This window comes from Salmo trutta, chromosome 11, assembly GCF_901001165.1.
Source record: "Salmo trutta chromosome 11, fSalTru1.1, whole genome shotgun sequence".
In the NCBI taxonomy this organism is placed as follows: domain Eukaryota; kingdom Metazoa; phylum Chordata; class Actinopteri; order Salmoniformes; family Salmonidae; genus Salmo; species Salmo trutta.
In genome coordinates, this window is record NC_042967.1 from 3,983,638 (window position 1) to 4,004,755 (window position 21,118).

General features: G+C 41.9%; 1 protein-coding gene across 2 annotated transcripts in view; it reads left to right on the forward strand.

Moving 5' to 3' along the window:
* Positions 1 to 1,364: 1,364 nt before the first annotated feature.
* The window catches only part of LOC115202106 (double C2-like domain-containing protein beta), a 45,457-nt gene continuing 25,703 nt past the window's right edge, over positions 1,365 to 21,118 (forward strand). The window contains exons 1-4 of one of the 2 annotated variants that reach the window (XM_029765995.1): positions 1,365 to 1,553; positions 9,203 to 9,653; positions 12,351 to 12,430; positions 13,583 to 13,657. In XM_029765995.1, the coding sequence (XP_029621855.1) occupies positions 9,221 to 9,653; positions 12,351 to 12,430; positions 13,583 to 13,657 (588 nt within the window). In that variant the 5' untranslated portion in view covers positions 1,365 to 1,553; positions 9,203 to 9,220. The remainder of the gene's footprint in view (positions 1,554 to 9,202; positions 9,654 to 12,350; positions 12,431 to 13,582; positions 13,658 to 21,118) is intronic. The other variant, XM_029765994.1, reaches the window with a different exon arrangement.

Sequence of the window (21,118 nt, forward strand, 5' to 3'; positions counted from 1 at the left end):
TCAATTTCCCTGTAGCTCATTCTCCCCCTCATCTCTCTCTCTCTCTCTCTCTCTCTCTCTCTCTTAACTTTTGAAGTATCCCTGATACCGATTCATCCAAATTCATTGACTGTATGGAGCATTAAGAGATTCATGGAACACAGATAATGGTGGATAGAACAAGGATGCCATCATTGGCGCCCATGCAAAGAAGCTGATCTAACAAAATGGGTAGTCGTCAAATCGTCATGATTTATGTGTTCTAACAGGCCCACAATGTGGCTACAAAAAATCAGATTTGGATGTATTTGGCTGTTTTCACTACATAATATTTAGAAGTTGCCCTTTCGGGTTTAGAAAACATTTCTGCTAAATGCTAACTCCCGTTTGCATAAGCTAGGGGCGTAGCTGTCCATGTACTGTAGAAATTGTTGGTGGTAGTCGAAGTAGTTTTTAAGTGTAATGCAGATGATTGGTGATGATGACATGAACATGTATTGGGGTTGACATCCATACAGCATTATACTCAGATTTCTACCCCAACATAGTGTGAAATACACATATAAACAGTAGCCTAAATTTAGGCTAATTGTGATGGCCAGCAATGGGGGGGATTCTGGCTCTACCCACCACGGGGGCGTTTCCATTGTTTTGGATGAACTCTTACCTTATTTATTGCTTGAAATTTTCTATCAGAATGTGCCAGCAAAGAGCAGTGGAATTTCTCTCTCTCTCTCTCTCTCTCTCTCTCTCTCTCTCTCTCTCTCTCTAAGGGATATGATTAACTGTTGAAGCGTCCCTGACACTGGTCAATCCCAATTCATTGCCTGTATGGATGGCTGCGATGGGTTGAAACGTGTCAGGTAGCCTCGAGGTTAGAGTGTTGGGCCAGCAACTTAAAAGGCAGCTGGTGCAAATACTGGAGCCCGACAAGGTGAAAAATCTGTCGATGTGCCCTTAAGCAAGGCACTTCACCCTAATTGCTCCAGAGGCGCTGTATGATGGTGACCCTGGCCTGACCCCACTCCCTGCTGGTGTCTCAGGGGGAGTTGGGGATATGCAGGAAACATACACCCAGGACAAATATAAACACCCGCCTAATAATAATAATAATTATTATTATTATTATATTGAAACGTGTCAGCAAGGGGCAATGAAATTTCAATCTCTCGCTCTCCCTCTCTCTCTCTCTCTCGCTCTCCCTCTCTCTCTCTCTCTCGCTCTCTCTCTCTCTCTCTCTCCCCCTTTGCCCCTCTTTCCCCCGCTCCCTCTCTCTGTTTAGTTAAATCCCCTCACTGCGGAGCCACTGAGTGACAGTACGATGTCCATGGTGTGCGCGCACAACCAACGGGGAGAGAATTGAACTAGAAACGTCACGACCAAGTGAACGGGAGGGACAGGGGAGGAGAGGGAGATCACGGGAGAGAGAGAGAGAGAGAGAGAGAGAGAGAGAGAGTGGGGAAGGATATATTGAGTCAAAGCAGCTCTGCTTCCTCCTCAGTGTGTGAAAGAAGAGACAGAGGACGTGTGAGAAGACAAGATGGAGCGCTGGAACAGATGAAGACTGTCACTGGGTATGTGTCTCTGTGTCTCCGCCTGTCTCTCTGTCTGTCTGTCTGTCTCCGACTGCTTGTGTGAATTAATGAGTGTCTGTGTGTACATGTGTGAGTGAATGAGTGTGTCTATGTGTACATGTGTGTATGAATGACTGTGTCTGTGTGTGCACGTGTGAGTGAATGAGTGTGTCTGTGTGTACGTGTGTGAACGAGTGAGGGTGTCTGTGTGTACGAGTGTGAATGAGTGAGGGTGTCTGTGTGTACGTGTGTGAACGAGTGAGTGTGTCTGTTTGTACGAGTGTGAATGAGTGAGGGTGTCTGTGTGTACATGTGTGAACGAGTGAGTGTGCGTGGGAATGCTGAAGAAGCTGTAAGTCAGACAGTTTGAGTTTAGGCGACGTCTGTGCGTTAAGTCTGACTTGGTGAGAGCTTGTGTGTGTCTGGCGGTCGGTGTGCGTCTGTGAAAGAGTAAGTGCGTGTGTATCCTCAAGACGCTGTAAGTCGCAGTTTTTTCCCTCTGTGCAGTTCTGACTGAGTCAGAGTGGGTGTGCATAATTCATTTAAGAGTGGGTGCATGCGAGAGGGCACAGGTATGCTTAAGCCTGTGCGTAGGAGTTTGGGTTTCCTAAGGAAAGACAGAGAGGTGTTGTTGTGGTAAAACGTGGGCTTTTTATTGAACCGTTTCTTGCATTGATGAACGATTCTGGATTGCATTCTGGCGCTAGCTTAATTTGAAGCGAAAACAAATGGTTTGTGATCTGTCTGTGTGTCTGCTCATTTGTGTGTCTCTGCGTGTGCGTCTTGAGGGAGTGTGTGTGTCTTGAGGACAGGAGGTTGGTGGCACCTTTATTGGGGAGGAGGGACTCGTGGTAATGGCCGGAGCGGAATGAGTGGAATGGTATCAAATACATCATCATATGGTTTCCAGGTGTTTGATGCCATTCCATTTGCTCCGTTCCAGACATTATTATGAGGCTGCTGAATGGAGAACGGCTCATAATAACGTCTGGAACGGAGCGAATGGAATGGCATCAAACACCTGGAAACCATATGATGATGTATTTGATACCATTCCACTGATTCCGCTCCAGTCATTACCACGAGCCTGTTCTCCCCAATTAAGGTGCCACCAACCTCCTGTGGTGTGTGCGGCTGCGTTGAGACAGGTAGCCCATGAATTGTTTCACTAATTGATCTTTTGACCAATCACATCAGAACTTTTCACATCAGATCTTTTTAAGAGTTGATCTGATCGGTCGAAAGACCAAATAGTGAAACAATCCATCTGAATTGGGCTGCCTGTCTAAACGTAGCCTGTGTATCACATTGTGCGTGTGCATGTAGGCTAAGTACACACCAACATTTATAGCAATGTTTTGTACGGATTTCAATAGCCAGTAGTGTAGTCTTTCAGCAATTACAATTTGCACCAGGACAATGAAAGGAGAGGTACTATAATTAAATGTCCTCAGTAAATAATGGGAGGATTACCATTTCTATTACAGTTTATCATTGATCTTTATTTAGAAGACGATTGTTCATTTTATAGGTGACAGCCATCGTCTAGACTGGAGAATAACACTTCAAGTACTGTTACGTAAACATTGAGGACAAGGCGGAGTGCTAGAGAGAGATGGGGAGAGAGAAGTGGAAAGAGTGCAAGAGAGACAGCTGAACAGATTGAGCTAGAGAGACAAACCTATTTTATTTGTGTTTATTTAACCTTTATTTAACCGGGAAGGGCTCATTGAGATTAAGAAATCTCTTTTTCAAGAGTGCCCTGGCCAAGATAGGCAGCACCAAGTCATTACACAATTACAGACAGACAACATGAAAAACTACAGGTAATCTTGTGAAGAACCATAGAATTCACAAGAGTATAACATAACTATAAAATAGCAAATTAAAAACATTGACTGGTCAGGGAATCAGCCCCAAAATCCTTCATCAATGATTTAAAAACACCAATCGGGACAAGTTCTTTCAGTTTAAAAGTATTTTGTAAGGCGTTCCAAGCCGATGGTGCAGAGTACATAAAAGCCCTTTTACCAAAGTCAGTTCAAACATTTGGAACAGTTAGCAGGATAAAGTCCTGCGAACGAAGAGTGTACCCACCACATTTCTGAACAATAAAAATGCCCAAATAAAATGGTAATAAACCCAAAATGGCTTTGTAAATTAAAGTATATCAGTGACTGAGCCTACGAGTGACAAGAGAAGGCCAGCCAACCCTGGTATACAAAGTGCAGTGGTGCGTAAGGGTTTTGCAGTTTAAAATAAATCTCAAAGCTCCATGGTAAAGGGTGTCAATTGATCTCAAACACTGAGCGGAAACATTCCTATATAAAATATCCCCCATAGTCTAGTAAAGGCATAAATGTGGCTGATACTAGCCTCCTTCTGGCTTCAAAAGAAAAACAGGCCTTATTCCTAAAATAAAATCCCAACTTCAGGTTAAAAAAAATAGTAAGTTCTTGAATATGCAATGTAAAAGAGAGGCCATCATCAATTAAAATTCCAAGATATTTATATGAGGTTACAGTCTCAATCTCATTGCCCTGACAGGTAGTAATAGGTGAAAGGTTCAGAGGTCTATTTCTTGCTTTAGAAAACACAATTAGTTTAGTTTTGTCAGTATTGAGGATAAGCATCAATTGACACAAGGTATGTTGAACAGTATAAAAAGCAGTTTCCAAGTTCTGGAAAGCTTTTGTGAGAGATGAGGCACAACAGAAAATAACAGTATCATCCGCATAAAAGTGAAGTTGCGCATTTTACACATTTTTGTCTAAATTATTTATATAAATAGTGAATAAAAAGGGACCAAGTACAGAGCCCTGGGGCAGACTATTACAAACAGACAATTTAACAGACATAAGCCCATCAAATTGAGTGCACTGAGTTCTATCAGACAGATAGTTAGCAAACCATGCAACTGCATGCTCCGAAAGACCTACGCTCGACAATCTCTGCCTCAGTATAGCATGATCAACTGTATCAAAAGCCTTAGAGAGATCAATAAAAAGTGAGACACAGTGCTGTTTTTTGTCAAGGGCTTCAGTGATATCATTTAAAACCTTCATGGCTGCTGTAATTGTGCTATGCTTCTTCCTGAAGCCCGATTGGTACATTGAGAAAATAGAGTTAGTATTTAATAACTCTTTTAGCTGTTCACTCACAAGGGTTTCAAGTATTTAGCTTTGAGATTGGCCTATAATTATTTAAAAGAGTTGGATCTCCCCCTTTTAAAAGTGGCAGGACAAATGCTGATTTCCATATCTTTGGAATTTCCTTACATTCCAGGGTTAAACAGAACAGATACGTAAGTGGTTCAGCTATGAAATCAGCTGCCAGATTTAAAAAGCAGGGATCAAGAAGATCAGGACCTGCAGGCTTTCTCTGATCTAAGGATTCCAGCGCTTTATGTACCTCCTGCACTCAGGGGCGGAAATCCCGGGGGGGACGGGGGACACACGACCCCCCCATCCTGGGAAAAATATGATTTGTCCCCCCCAATATATCACTGAAACATAACTATGTAATTTAAATAATATTAATAATACGCAATGAAAGCAATTGTGCTGATTATAGACACTTAATAGCGCGTTTTTAAGTTTCAAAAGATTGCGACCCCCCCACCCTTTGCCTCACAATGGTTTGATCCACTGCCAGTTCCTTAGTTGGCAAGGTAACAGAGGGGTCGTATCTACTGTCTGAAAGGCACTCAATGAACGTAACTGACGTGAGGTTAATCTAGTCAATCGCACACACACACTAGCTGAATATGCAGAGCTAGCACGCAAATATTAACTATTAAGCTAGCTAGTACCTATTCCGTTTATGTGGCGTTGTCAAAGATGGAATCTTTGCTATCGTCAATTTATTCCAAGATCAGCATGCAGATGATGTAAGTTAGTGCTTCAAAGTCCCTGTGATAAGGTTAGCGATAAATTGAAGTCCAAACTGAACAGAACTACACTCTCTTCTACCATTGTCTTAAATATATTTAATGGTCTCGTTGCAAAAGCTAAATTGTCGCAAGGGAACTTTTATTTATTTATTTTATTTCACCTTTATTTAACCCGGGTAGCAAAGATTATAGCAAACACCACTGAAACTGAATTGGTGCTCGCTAGCTTTGCAAATTCAGCTATTGTTGGAAGCCAGCCAATATGAAACAAACTATTAAAAGTACAAAAGGTTGCAGCATATGTTGTGTAAATGGTGAACTCATACAGCTGTCAACTCTTGTCATTTTAATCCGTTTCACATTTGCTAGCTACCTTTTAGATCGAAGCCCAAATAGAATGATAGAAGATGATAGAAGCCCATCTCCTACTGTAAATAACCTACACACTGTGTGTGTGTGTGTAGCCAGCCAGCCAGGTAGAAAAATTACAGAAAAATAAAAGACGGACATCAGAGTATTTTTCAATACACCAAAACGCATAGTAAGAACCCTAGTAGCCTAATATCTCAAAGACTAGTTGATAAAATGTTCATAAGAAAGAAATGAAATTCTAATGGAAATGTTTCACAATGATGTCATTAGGCAGAGCAGGCAACAGATGGCACACAGACAGCAGAGTTGGGGACAGATATGCAGGGACAGACTGGCAGAGACAGGGAGTCTCAGGTAAGTTTGTTGAGTCTTTGTTTGGCAACATTATGAAAGGTTCTCCATTTTTTTGACTTGTAAAATAGGAACATAATTGGAAAATTCCATGGATACCCCCACTCTCAACTTAAACTGGTGACTGAACTAAGATTTGTTAAAGGCAATGGTATTGCTGTTGTGATTAGTTGTGTAGTTTTGGGTACCGGTAGTTAGGAGTACGGCAAACACCTTATTTCTTTGGTTCCTCAATATACATTTACCATATTACAATGTAGGCTATGTGTTACAGCACTACTTTTGGTGTCCCCCTCAGGAATTGCTCTTGAGAAAATTTCATGTAATTGTCCCCTCCAAAGTTGATATCAGATTTTCGCCCCTGCCTGCACTGAGAATGGCAAAAAGCTAAATGTTTGACCAGCTCATTGAAACAATTCAGCATTTCAGTTTTGTCATATACAGCAACAGAGTCATTCAGTACACATGATGGTAATTCATTAGCATTACTGTTACCAGACATAGTCTTAATAGCCTTCCAAAACTTTTTAGAGTCATTCAGGTTATCAGTGGTAACAGACATAACAAATTCGGACTTGGCCTTCCTGAGAAGAACAGAACACTTGTTTCGTAACTGCCTAAAAAGAAGCCAATCAGCATCAGAACATGATTTCCTTGCTTTAGCCCAGGCTAGATTACGTTTATGAATAATACAAGACAGCTCAGAAGAAAACCATGGATTATTCCGCCCTTTAACCCCGAACCTGCGGAATGGGGCATGTTTGTTAACTATTTGAAAAAAAACATCATGAAAGAATTTCCTGGAGCAAGCTCAATCTTTCTCCAGTCAATAACAAATCATGAAAGAAAGCCTGCTCATTAAAACTCTTAAAATTTCTCTAACGAATAAAGCGTGGGTTTGTTTTAGGAACCTTAGTGTTTCTAACAGCAACAACAGCACAATGGTAACTTAAATCACTACAAAAAAACACCAACCGCAGAATATTTATGTGGAACATTTGTCAATATCAAATCAGTCAGAGTAGATGTCTCTGGGCATTTGAGATTTGGGCGAGTGGGTGAGTTAATCAACTGGGTGAGATTCATAGAATTACAAAACATTTTTAAATCATCAGACACCGGCTTTAACCAACACCAGTTGAGATCACTAATCAAGATAATTTCACTGTAAAGAAGTTTAGACATAAGGTTCATCAGAGAAGAAAATGCATCACCAAGAGCAGAGGGGGGTCTATAACAGCCAATCATAGTTATAGACCCTTTGAAACCTCAAGATTCAAAGCAAGAAATTCCAACTGCTTACAAATAGTTTCAGACTTTGCCACATTTACAAGGAATTTAGTCTTTACATATATAGCCACACCCCCACTTTTCTTAACTCGATCAGTGCGATACACATTGTAACCATTTATACAAATATCATTATCAAGAACAGACTTGCTGAGCCAGGTTTTCCCGAAAACACAATTACATCAGCATCCGTTGATTTAGCCCAAATCCTAACCCCATCAATTTTTGACAACAGGCTGCGTACATTTAAATGAAAAATGATAGATTTCAAATCAAAGGGAGGTTGGAGACATTGCATATCAGGGCCAGGGTTAGGTTGCACGTTTCCTGATGTCAACAAAATAAGAATAACTTGGCACCTCTGTTTAATAACCTTACACGGCGTCACTTTTTTAAGAGACCTACTGCAAGCGAATTCTACAAGTGAGTTTCCAGACAATACAAAACAGTCATTTAAAACCATTCGACTTTTGTAGTGACACAAGTTCGTACTGTTCACATCATGCCACAAATGCATCGGCACTTGGACGAGTGGACCGAGTGAAAAAGAGCGAGTTCCCGCAGACAAAATGTCTAATGGACGGGAGAGTACAGTACACTGTCAGATATACTCACCCAGCGACACTGTTCGTTTTCTCCAGAGTTCAGTAAAGTCAGTGCATAAAGAAATACCACGAAAATTGACATTTTCTCTGCGAGATGTAAGAAATAGAGGCCAAGGAAAGGTAAGGGGAGAGAGGGACTGTGTGTATGTGTGAGTCTGTGCGTGTGTGAGGTGATTGAGTGTGGGGGTCGATTGAGAGAACGGGTTGGGGATTATTGAGCTGCCTCTGACAGCCAGGAGGAGAGTGAAGAGGAGCAGCTTGGACGAGACACTCCGTGGAGAGAAAGCTGAGGATAGAACCCAGGCCAGCCAGATATAGGGTTACTTTGGTAAACTTCAAGTAAAGAAGTGCAAATAGCGAGAAAAAAAAGTATGTATCCAAGTTGTGGGAGACACGTGATCTTTACACGAGCAAAACTAAATAGTTTGCACTACACAACAAGGAAATTGTGGATTAGGTTTTTAGTAGGTTAAAATCTACTAGTCACAGACAAACGACTTGACATGCTGCCATCTTGGATCGTGAAGGCATGTATATCCTTACTGAGAAAGAGATGCAGAGAGAAAGCAAAAGAAAGAGTAGGGAGAGATGTAGAGGGAGAAAGAGAGAGAGAGAGATGCAGGGATTAACTTGTACAGTGGAGGTATAAATAACATTAAATGGAGAGAGTAGAATGATACACTGTCAAACATTAATATATATTCGGAGATCTGACATAGTAGCGCAATGTTTTGACATGAAAGACTATTGAGATATTGGGAGTAGCTTACATCAGCTCAGGTACTTGAAGAAGAGCATTATGAACAGTAGGAGAGAGAGGGACTAAGTACAGCAAAAGAACCAGGAAGTGAGATATACTCGATAAAGGGAGTGACACTATCGCCCTGTTTCTCCCCCTTCCTTTCCTCCCTTCTCATTCATATCTCCCTCTCTATTTCTCTCTCTTCATCTCATCTCCATCTCCACCCCCCCACAACACACACACACACACACACACACACACACACACACACACACACACACACACACACACACACACACACACACACACACACACACACACACACACACCTACCTACCTACCTACCTACCTACCTACCTACCTACCTACCCACACACACACACACGCCTACCCACAGTCCCATCCGGCGGTCCACATGAGCGTATCGAAACCTCCTCCGCCCCACTCCCACTTCGCCCCCCCACCCAACTCTTCCACCTCCCATCTCTCCATCCCTCCCTCCTCCTCCACCCCATCCTCCCCCGCACCTTCTCGTGCTGCCTCCTCTGCTCCCAGATCTCTCCCTCCGCCCTCCCCTGTCAAGATCTCCATGCAGGAGCACTTTGCCATCAACGTGTGCCCCGGGCCCATAATGCCTATCCCGCAGATCTCCGACTTCTTCCCGCGCTTCCACGACTTTCCCATGACCCCGCCCCCGCCCCGGGAGAAGAAGATCCTGAAGGAACCAGATTTCGGATTGAGCAATGGAGGGGAGACGGACGGAGAGAATAAGGAGAAGGAGAGGAAACCCATCGAAGAGGACCGGGAGGAAAGGCAAGAAGGGGCGGATTCGGACGACGATGATGAAAGTGAGTGGGTGGGGGGTGGGGGTTTGGTGGGGTTCAGGGGTTAGGGAAAGGAAGGCCTTTGGGTCAAGTATGGTGTGTGTCTGTGTGTGTTTGTGTGTGTGTGTGTGTGTGTGTGTGTGTGTGTGAATCTATTTCGAAACATTCTACCGCCAACGCAAACATTCTCAATAAGATGCCATATCCTCAATTCATCTCAATGTTTACGATAATTAAGAACATCGCTTGGTAACACGTCATTAGCCAGGGTTTTAAAGAAAGATAAGTGGGCCAAATGTTCCTTCTCACATCTCCAACAACATCCAATTAATATCGCATAAATCCATGTTTTGTTCCAAGTATATTTCAAAGGAATGAGCAATACACAAACACAAATTAAGTGTTTCATGGGTATATGAGGACACAGGACAGAAGGGATTAGAAATTGAGAAATCTCATTTGACAATATTATTTGTTTACAAAACGTTCCACACAACGCATTCACAACGCATTCACAACCATTGCCCATTACCTTCTGGGTGTATTTTAGTCACAACGGTTGTGCAAACGTTTGTTTTGTGCATACACTCATTAAACATACACAGTGCCTTCAGAAAGTATTCATACCCCTTGATTTACAGAAAAAATTATTCAAAATGGATTAACAACAAAAAAACTTGCCCATATTCACACATTACCACATAATGACAAAATGAAAATGTTGCATTTTTGCAAATTTATTGAAAATGAAATACAGAAATATCAAATGTACATAAGTATTCACACCCCTGAGTCAATACATAGTAGAAGCATCTTCGGCAGTCTCTAAGCGCTTTGCACGCAATATTTGTACATTGTACTTTAAATTCTTGAAGCTCTGTCAAGTTGGTTGTTGAAAATTGTAAGACAGACATTTTCAAGTCTTGCCATAGACTTTCAAGACGATTGAAGTCAAACTGTCACTAGGCCACTCAGGAACATTCAATGTCGTCTTGGTAAGCAACACCAGTGTATATTTGGCTTGTGTTTTAAGTTATTGTCCTGCTTAAAGGTTCATTCATCTCCCAGTGTCTGGTCGAAAGCAGAATGATCATGGTTTTCCTCTAGGATTTTGCCTGTGCTTAGCTCCAATCCGTTTCTTTTTTATACTGAAAAACTCCCTATTCCTTAACAATTACAAGAATACCCATAACATGATTCAGCTACCACTATGCTTGAAAATGTGGAGAGTGGTACTCTATCTTTGTAGTGACTGGGTGCATTGATACACCATTCAAAGTGTAATTAATAACTTATTATGTGACTTTTGAAGCACATTTTTACTCCTGAACTTATTTAGGCTTGACATAACAAAGGGGTTGAATACTTTTTGACTAAAGACGTTTCAGCTTTTCATTAGTTTGTAAAAACTTCCAAAAACATAATTCCACTTTGATATAACGGGATATTGTGTGTAGGCCAGTGACAAAAATCTCAATTTAATACATTTCAAATGAAGGCTATAACACAACAAAATGCGGAAAAAGTCAAGGGGTGTGAATACGTTTTGAAGGCACTGTGTGTTTTATTACAACGATGTTGACAATTGTGTACATCGATTGGTCAAAGTGTGTAAGGCTTTAGTCAGTGTGGCATGTGTTTCATTTGTTTGTCTTTCTGAATGCCGTTATGGTTTTAACTGTGGGTGTTAAAATGTCAGGCTAGTTAATGAATGATGTTCCAGTTGTGAAGTCATGTATTCATGCATGTCTGTTTCTCTGTTTGTCTCTGAGTGTGTGCATGGGCATGTTTATCAGTGTGTACAGGTGTCAAATTGTGTGTGTTCGTGCATGTCTACGCACATGAACCCGATGGGGTCCGTGCGGTGATTTATGTAAATGAATGTGCATCCTAGTTAATCATCAGAAAACAAACACGGGCCTCAATATTCTTGCGGTTTAATCCCGACTCTCGAAGTCGCCATTTGTTTGTGTCAAAACCACTTTCTGGGTACATTTCTCAGTGTTAGCTGGCACTGCATGTGTTTAAGGGAAGTAATTGTGAGTCGAGCATCTTCTCCACCGTCATTGTCACGCGTTCGTTGTCGCTCGCTCCGAGTTTCTCCGACAGAGGGGCTCACACACACACACACACACACACACACACACACACACACACACACACACACACACACACACACACACACACACACACACACACACACACACACACACACACACTGTGTGATTTATTTTGCTGTGTCAGAGTAATGTTATTCAGTCCTCAAGCCTCTTTTTTCTTTCCACTCACAGCGAGTAATACAAACAAGGTGTGTTTTTTAAGAGAGTGTCAGGAAAATAAGCATCGGCGTATCCAGATTCCAGAATTGTGCAGGAGGCTGGAGTTACAGGTTTTTGTTTTTGGGGAGGTGGGGGGGTGGAAGGTTTGTGTGTGTTGGTGTTTATGTTTATGTGCATGCATCTGTGTGGCCATCTGTGCATGCATCTGTGTGGCCATCTGTGCATGCATCTGTGTGGCCATCTGTGCATGCATCTCTGTGGCCATCTGTGCATGCATCTGTGTTGCCATCTGTGCATGCATCTGTGTGGCCATCTGTGCATGCATATTTGTTTATGTGCATTCAATTCATTTATACACACTTTTATCTAGGCTGTATTCACAGCCAGGGGCCAAACTAATTGCCAATAATGGATCGTCTGTATCGATTGTTTTGTTTTACAGCTTATCTGGGCACCCTGGAGTTCACCCTGCTCTTCGATCACGAGAACAACTGTCTACACTGTACAATCCACAAGGCCAAGGTAATAAACTCAACTGTTCTAATCTCCGTCAAGGGCTAAGCTTGAAAACAAGACTCCACTTACACCCCAAGCCTAAGCTAAGCCACGTCCCCTCCACACAAAGCGTCAAGAATCAAAGGGAAATTAGCTTAAGCGCCATCCAATCCACTGCAAGCCTTAGGTTAGCGTTGAAGCTTCAAAAGTTACTCTACATATCTTTTCCGCGGAGACAGGCTTAGCTCTAACCCAGCACATCAAGCCATGAAGTCATGAAGACAATGGTGCTTGTACAGTGTAGACAGTTGTTCTCTTGATCGAAGAGCAGGGTGAACTCCAGGGTGCCCAGATAAGCTGTAAAACTAAACAATCGATTCCCGTGAATTCTGTGAGAAAGAACCAAGATGTATCTCTTAACAATGAGGCAGAGTTGAGTATTGATGCGATCTGGGCTAGAAAGATAAATTTCGCATTCAGCCCACACCAGGCAAACATTCAATATATACTCCTTATGGGTATTATGGAAGATGTGAAGCTGAGATGCACCCATTCAATAATATACCCTGACTAAAAGTGCGTCCCAAGTATTACCCCATTCTCTATAAAGTGCACTACTTTTGACAAAAGCTATATGTGTCCTTGTCAAAAGTTGTGCACTACACAGCGAATATGGTGCGATTTGGGAATCAGCCGTAATTATGTGCCTTCCTACTTATGTAATATCAGGGAGTTGCTATCATTTGTTCTTTTTTGGAAGGCGATTGACTATGTTTATACCCAGATAAGCACCCTAACCCAATGGAAAGCATTGGTAGTGCTGGCACACCTACATATAAACAGACTAGCTTGAGAAATGATGGACGTAGAATGAAAACGAGTTGAGTAGAATGGCATGCGACACAATAGACAAAACAAGAGTAGAGTTGAACACCAAAGGACATAATGCTCTTTGTCATGCCCTGACCTTGTCTGGCGTACAGCCTGTGGTGTATGACTGTATGCCATGTGTATGATAGCTAAACCTTGACCAAGTGTGTTCTGTCTGTGCGTGTGTGTATGTGTGTGTGTGTGTGTCTCTCACTGTGTGTGTCTGCGTATGTGTGTCTGCGTATGTGTGCGCGCGCACATGCGTGCGTGCATCTGTAACCATGCCTGTGTGTGTGCGTGTCTCCACAGGGACTAAAGGCCATGGACTCCAACGGACTGGCCGATCCATACGTCAAGCTCCACCTCCTGCCTGGAGCAAGCAAGGTCACTACAACCTTCCTATCCCTCATCATCTTCCACATTAGTGGTACCCAGTCTATTAGTCGTGTGTGTGTGTATTTCTTTCCACTGAAACAGCTTGCCTCACAGTGAAGCGCTAAATGGTCCTACCCAAACCACCGCCACGTATCGAATAGACGGGAGAGTGCTTACTGTAATCCAAAACGAATTTGAAGTACTGCGGCTTTGCGATAGCGTGGCACTTAAGATTCCTAGAAATGATTGCCATACTTTCATGGACATAGTACATTTTGAAATGATTCCAGTTGCGTATATTGTGGATAATATGTTGATTTTGGAGTGCTTCTCTGCTGTTTACTGGACAGACAATACCACCTGTGAGGTTGGCCAAAGCACTGGGCTTAATTAGTGTTTTCCATAAACACCAGCGGTCGGCTAAACAGATGATAACAGACTCATTATCTGTGTTCGAATATTCATACTAACCGCACTAACTGTACTATTTGTGATGTAAATTGAGTATATAGAATGCTTATTGGTCATAGTATGGATATAGTTAGTATGCCAAAAGCTCCCGGATGTCGTACTACATTCGCCAAAATATGAAGTATACAAGCAGTGGACACTATTCCCGTACTTTTAGGGCCCATAATGACATTCTTCAGAAAATGGGTGTGGCTTCACATCGTTTTCAGATTTGAAGAAAATGCTGGAAAATATGCTGGCCGAAGTCCAACGAGAGTGGATACAAATTCATCGCTAGGGCGAGTGAAATTGTCAGAGTGAGGTGTTCTCTCATTTGTGTCTGGAAATAGCTAGCAAGCTAGCCAACGTTAGCTTGAGTGCTTGACTGCCATTGTCAGGTTAGAACGCTCGAATCAACCCTACTCCTCGGCCCTAGCGTCCAGTGTGCGCTCCGAGAGCGAAACTCTCTGAATTTACAAACAGACCATCTGACAACGCTCTGAATTTACGAATGCCCAGAGCACACTCTGAGTGCTCTATGGCACTCCAGATAGAATTTAAGAACACACCCGAAGTCATAAAATGTCTAGCTAGTAATTTGTTATACTAACAAGCTAGCAAGAGGTTGCATAGCAACAGCATTAACTTCCGGTAGACAGGCGAAGAGCTAGTATGCTCAATTGAAAGGATACCGCTCGTTTACAGTATACTAAAATGAACTAATAGTATATAGTATGTAGTATATACTCATTAAGTATGTAGTATACAGTATGTTAGTATGGGTATTCGAACACAGCTATTGTCAGCTGGCTACTTTTTTCAACTAACTAGGCTTCTTTTCATTTAAAAGTTTCAATTAGCTAGACGGAAACGTCGGTATAGTCTTCTCCCGCTAGAATGAACGATATGCATATTCTAGTGATCTATTGATAGGACAGGCGCGTGGCAGTCACAAAGCGAGTGATGACTGGGAAACTCCTGGTTTGTCAGTCTGCTCTTTGTTCTGCCTCATGGTATCTGTGCTATTCTTGTGCACTGTGGTTGGCTGCAGTCAAAGTTTGGGAGAAGACAAACCAAGATGCAGGTAAAATTGCTCAATTCCAATAGCGGTTTAAACAGCAATTCAAGTAAAGAGTGAAAAAGTAAACGTTGCATATGTCCCAGCAGCGTCCTTAGCCAGCAGCCATTTTCCGGCAAACAGGAAAAGGTATGGGGAAGTACAGGTAGACAGTTAGGATCCTGTTCCTGTTGTATCCAGTTGCTGAGGTAGGTGTTTAATCCCAGGGTCCTTAGTTTTGTGTTGAGCTTGGAGGGCACTATGGTGTTGAACGCTGAGCTGTAGTCAATGAACAGCATTCTTACATAGTTGTTCCTTTTGTCCAGGTGGGAAAGGGCAGTGTGGAGTGCAATAGAGATTGCGTTATCTGTGGATCTGTTGGGACGGTATGCGAATTGGAGTGGGTCCAGGTTGTCTGGGTGTTGATGTGAGCCATGACCGGCCTTTCAAAGCATTTCTGTCACGCCTGCCCCCGCTCCTCCTCTCTGGCGCTCAAAGGCGCCAGGCTGCCCATCATTACGCACACCTGTCACCATCATTACGCACATCAGCGCTTGCTGGACTCCATTACCTCGTTGATTTCCCCTCATATATCTGTCTGTTCCTCGGTTAGATCCCTGTGTCAGCATTATTGTCGTAATGTCGTTTTGTTCCCCCTGTCCAGACACTGTTCTTGTTTTGTTATATGTCCGTTGTTTCATTAAATGTTCACTCCCTGTACTTGCTTCTCATCTCCAGCGTCTGTCCTTGCAATTTCATGGCTACAGATGTGAGTGTTATGGGGCAATAGTCATTTAAACAGGTTACTTTAGCGTTCTTGGGCACAGGGACTATGGTGGTCAGCTTGAAACATGTAGGTTTCACAGACTGGGTCAGGGAGAGGTTGAAAATATCAGTGAAGACTGATACAGCTAGTATTTGCCCTATACAGCTCGTTCAGTGCGGTCATAGTGCCAGCATCGGTTTGTGGTGGTAAATAGACAGCTACTCTCTTGGTGTATAGTATGGTCTACAGCTTATCATGAGGTATTTTAACTCAGGCGAGCAGAACCTCAAGACGTCCTTAATATTAGAGTGTGCGCTGCCGCTGTTGTTAGCAAAAATACACACCACTTCCCCCCCAACCTTACCTGACACTGCCTTGCGGACTTGACGATGCATACAAAACCAGCTAGATGTATATTATCTGTAAACGGAACCGAATCGCATCGGTGAAATAGCCGTTCATTTGGCTACCTAATTTGCATATGGGCAGGCTATTACCGCTTTCTGGCGATTATCTGCAGATATATTATATTCAATCGTCACTGCAGGAACAATAGATAGTGGAGAGAGATACTCATTCTGTTCCAAAATATGATAAAAGAAAAGAGATTGAAGGTTAGTAAAGTTAATGTCATGATACTTATTGCTATAGGCCTACTGATTTGATTAAAGCGTCCAGTGGAAATTTTAGCACACAAATCCTGGTGGGGAAAACTCAACCAATTGTTTTTAAGATGCATGCCAGCAAAGCCACTACACAACACAACACTAAACAATACATTTAATGCGTTATAACAGTGACAAACAGTGCCCACGAACTGTTAGGGCCTACAGAAAGCTGTCCCGTCAGCTAAACTTTCCTTTCAGCACCATGGAGTGAATCCTTACCACCTGGCGATCAGCGGGGCGTCGTCTGGCAGCGAAACAGTTCAGTCAGCCTTATTTACTGCTTTTTAAAAAAACATAGCTGATATGGCTGACTTGCTTAAGTAAATATGGCTACTACTGACTCCTTGTGGATTTGTGTAAGTCTATAAGCATTCTCCTTCAATAATAACCAATGCCGACTTTTGAACCATACACGAACATGATTATATTTAGGTTCTGTAAATTCATCATGTTTATTATCACACTTAGCTCTATGTATGAGCAAGTGCCTATTCGTTCAGCACTTTCAAACTGTAAGAGAAATTCAGATAGATGTTAGTTCAGATAAATTCCAGCAAGATGGTGAGGCCTTAACTTTAGTCTTCTTTGTCACCACAAACACACACAGAGAGAGAGAGAGAGAGAGAGAGAAAGAAAGAGAGAGAAAACAACGGTATCTCAGCTGCTAGCATACCATTTGAAGTATTTTATTGTGTGGTCTTAAAAGTAAGGAAAATACAATCATGGGGCTCCACTTTTATAGACAATGTACTGATGCAAAGACAACGCATTGCACAAACAAAAAAACCCTTGCAACAACGCTTGCAATATGAACTGGAATTACATGAACTTTTTGTTGAACAAAAGTATTTGAATGCGAAGAGATTGTCACTGGCAAACATGGTTACAAACCATCACATAGTATGATGGTCTGGTATATAGAGAACCGCATAAGTGTATTATAATAGGCTACGCAAAGTAAGCAAAACAATGAAATGCATCATTCTAACATAGCCTAAGATGATGAATAATATACCAAACCGATAGACCTGTACATGTATAAGCAATATAACAATGGAGACTATGGCATAAGGGAATGATGAGCGGATAAGAGTCAAGCCGTGATTTCGATTAAGACATGAGTGAGCTGAGACGGATGATATGCCTATTCGTTCCGCACTTTGGGAATGTACAGCGACAGAATTCAGAACATGGGCCATTCTTACAGTATTCTCCCTGTACACCAAGTCAGAACCGTAGGATAAATAACGGGGGAACATAAGCAGACAATGAAAGCTCTTACAATATTCGATGATGACATTTCTCTAAAACAGGCTATAGGCTACATGTGCACCACCAAGTCAGAACAGTAGGCTAAGTTCTGAGGTGGAGAGGGACCAAATTCTTAGGGTGAGACACATGGGCTACTAACAGCTTACTACACAACATACACTTACTTTTTTAGCTACAGTATACATACAGTATGTTCCTGGCGTACTACGTCACTTACACAGCAGCATTTTTAAAACCACTTTCCTGCAATTCTATATTGTTGTTTCTCAACGTGTTTACTTGACAGAACACAACATTTTTTCTTAGGTTTTGCCAAACAAACTAAATTGAAAGAGTAGACCAGATGTACAGTTGAAGTCGGAAGTTTACATACACCTTAGCCAGATACCTTTAAACTCAGTTTTTCACAATTCCTGACATTTAATCCAAGTAAAAATTCCCTGTCTTAGGTCAGTTAGGATCACCACTTTATTTTAAGAATGTGACATTTCATAATAATAATAATAATAATAATCACATTCCCAGTGGGTCAGAAGTTTACATACACTCAATTAGTATTTCGTAGCATTGCCTTTAAATTGTTTAACTTGGGTCAAACGTTTTGGGTAGGCTTCCACAAGCTTCCCACAATAAGTTGGGGGAATTTTGGCCCATTCCTCCTGACAGAGCTGGTGTAACTGAGTCAGGTTTGTAGGCCTCCTTTTTTGCACACACTTTTTCACAAATGTTCTATAGGATTGAGGTCAGGGCTTTGTGATAGCCACTCCAATACCTTGATTTTGTTGTCCTTAAGCCATTTTGCCACAACCTTGGAAGTATGCTTGGGGTCATTGTCCATTTGGAAGACCCATTTGCGACCAAGCTTTAACTTCCTGACTGATATCTTGAGATGTTGCTTCAATATATATACATAATTTTCCTCCCTCATTATGCCATCTATTTTGTGGAGTAGACCAGTCCCTCCTGCAACAAAGCACCCCCACAACATGATGCTGCCACCCCCGTGCTTCACGGTTGGGATGGTGTTCATTTGCTTGCAAGTCTCCCCCTTTTTCCTCCAAACACAATGATGGTCATTATGGCCAAACAGTTCTATTTTTGTTTCATCAGACCAGAGGTCATTTCTCCAAAAAGTACGATCTTTGTCCCCATGTGCAGTTGCAAACCGTAGTCTGGCTTTTTTATGGCAGTTTTGGAGCAGTGGCTTCTTCCTTGCTGAGCAGCCTTTCAGGTTATGTCGATATAGGACTCGTTTAACTGTGGATATGGAGACTTTGTACCTGTTTCCTCCAGGATCTTCACAAGGTCCTTTGCTGTTGTTCTGGGATTGATTTTGCACTTTTCGCACCAAACTACGTTCATCTCGAGAAGACAGAATGCTTCTCCTTCCTGAGCGGTATGATGGCTGCGTGGTCCCATTGTGTTTATACTTGCTTACTATTGTTTGTACAGATGAACGTGGTACCTTCATGCGTTTGGAAATTGCTCCCAAGGATGAACCAGACTTGTGGAGGTCTACAATTTTTTTTTCTGAGGTCTTGGCTGATTTCTTTTGATTTTCCCATGATGTCAAGCAAAGAGGCACTGAGTTTGAAGGTAGGCCTTAAAATACATCCACAGGTACCCCTCCAATTGACTCAAATGGTGTCAATTAGCCTATCAGAAGCTTCTAAAGCCATGACATAATTTTCTGGAATTTCCCAAGCTGTTTAAAGGCACAGTCAACTTAATGTATGTAAACTTCTGACCTACTGGAATTGTGATACAGTGAATTATAAGTGAAGTAATCTGTCTGTAAACAATTGTTGGAAAAATGACTTGTGTCATGCAGAAAGTGGATGTCTTAACCGACTTGCCAAAACTATAGTTTGTTAACAAGAAATTTGTGGAGTGGTTGAAAAACGAGTTTTAATGACTCCAACCTAAGTGTATGTAAACTTCCGACTTCAACTGTCGTTTTTGAGATGTAGTTTTGCCACAATAAATTACACTGAAAGAAAAAACTAAACTAGTTTTTCTGACCAAATTACTAATCTACCACCTTCCCTCAAAGTCCCACGCACAGTGATTGACAGGACTGAACCCCTACCAACTCTGTGACTCACAAACATCCTGCCCCCTCTCCTGACAGGCCAAACTGTTAAAGGTCAATCCAAATTGACACATTGGTTTCCTTACCCTAAGTGTCCACAGCAGCTGAGCCAGTAAAATACATATTTGAAGAACAAACATAATTGTGGCAATTCATATTTTTGCAGTAAAACTGTAAATGGTTTTCATCTCAAGAGAAGACAGGTTTAAACCTGCAAAATTTTACTTTTTGGGCGACCCTACCAAATTCACATAGAATTTTGTTAGATCTGTCATTCTCATTGAACGCAAGTCTAAGAAGCAGTAAATATGTTCTATGTGCGCTATTTCTATGCTTCCCGTTCTTAAGTTTCCTTTTTGTGTCTTTTTACAACAGACTGAATTCATACACTTTCAGTCAATTTAATTGTAAATGAATGTCTTTCTATTCAATACCACAACTTATTTTCCAAACCTGGGAGTTAAAGTCATTAAAGTTTTGGGCGGCAGGTAGCCTAGTGGTTAGAGTGTTGGACAAGTAACCAAAAGGTTGCAAGATCAAACCCCTGAGCTGACAAGGTAAAAAATATGCCATTCTGCCCTGAACAAGGCAGTTAACCCACTGTTCCTAGGCTGTTATTGAAAATAAGAATTTGTTCTTAACTGACTTACCTAGTTAAATAAAATAAAAACTATTCAATAATTTAGCTGTGGAGGCCACCAAAATAGAGCTTGTTCTGCAAATTTGTTTTACCCTAGCCCGGGAACTCTGTCTCTCTACTTTTTCTATTTGGCTGGCTAGTCCATATACTTGGAAAAAACTGGGCTTTGGCTTTAGGGCTAAATGTAACTAGCTAGCTAATGTAGCATGTTGACACTCTACGTTGACTATTGAAAAGGAGTTGTTTTGGCACTTCGCTGGTTAATGTGACATTTCTCTGTGCTCCACAGCAATGTTTTAGTCCCATTTTACTGGCTTTGTTTAGATTTTGGAGTTGTTGTTCTTGTGAATGGTTGGGAGGTTTGGCAGCTGACACACAATCTTCTCAGGTTGATTGTTGCTGGCGGCCATCTTGGGTTTGGGTCAACATCAAAGTAAGTTGTGATAGCCGCATGGAGACAGAGCCAGACAGGTATTATAAACACAATGTCTGTGGTCGAACCCAAAAAATACAGCAAAAAAAGCC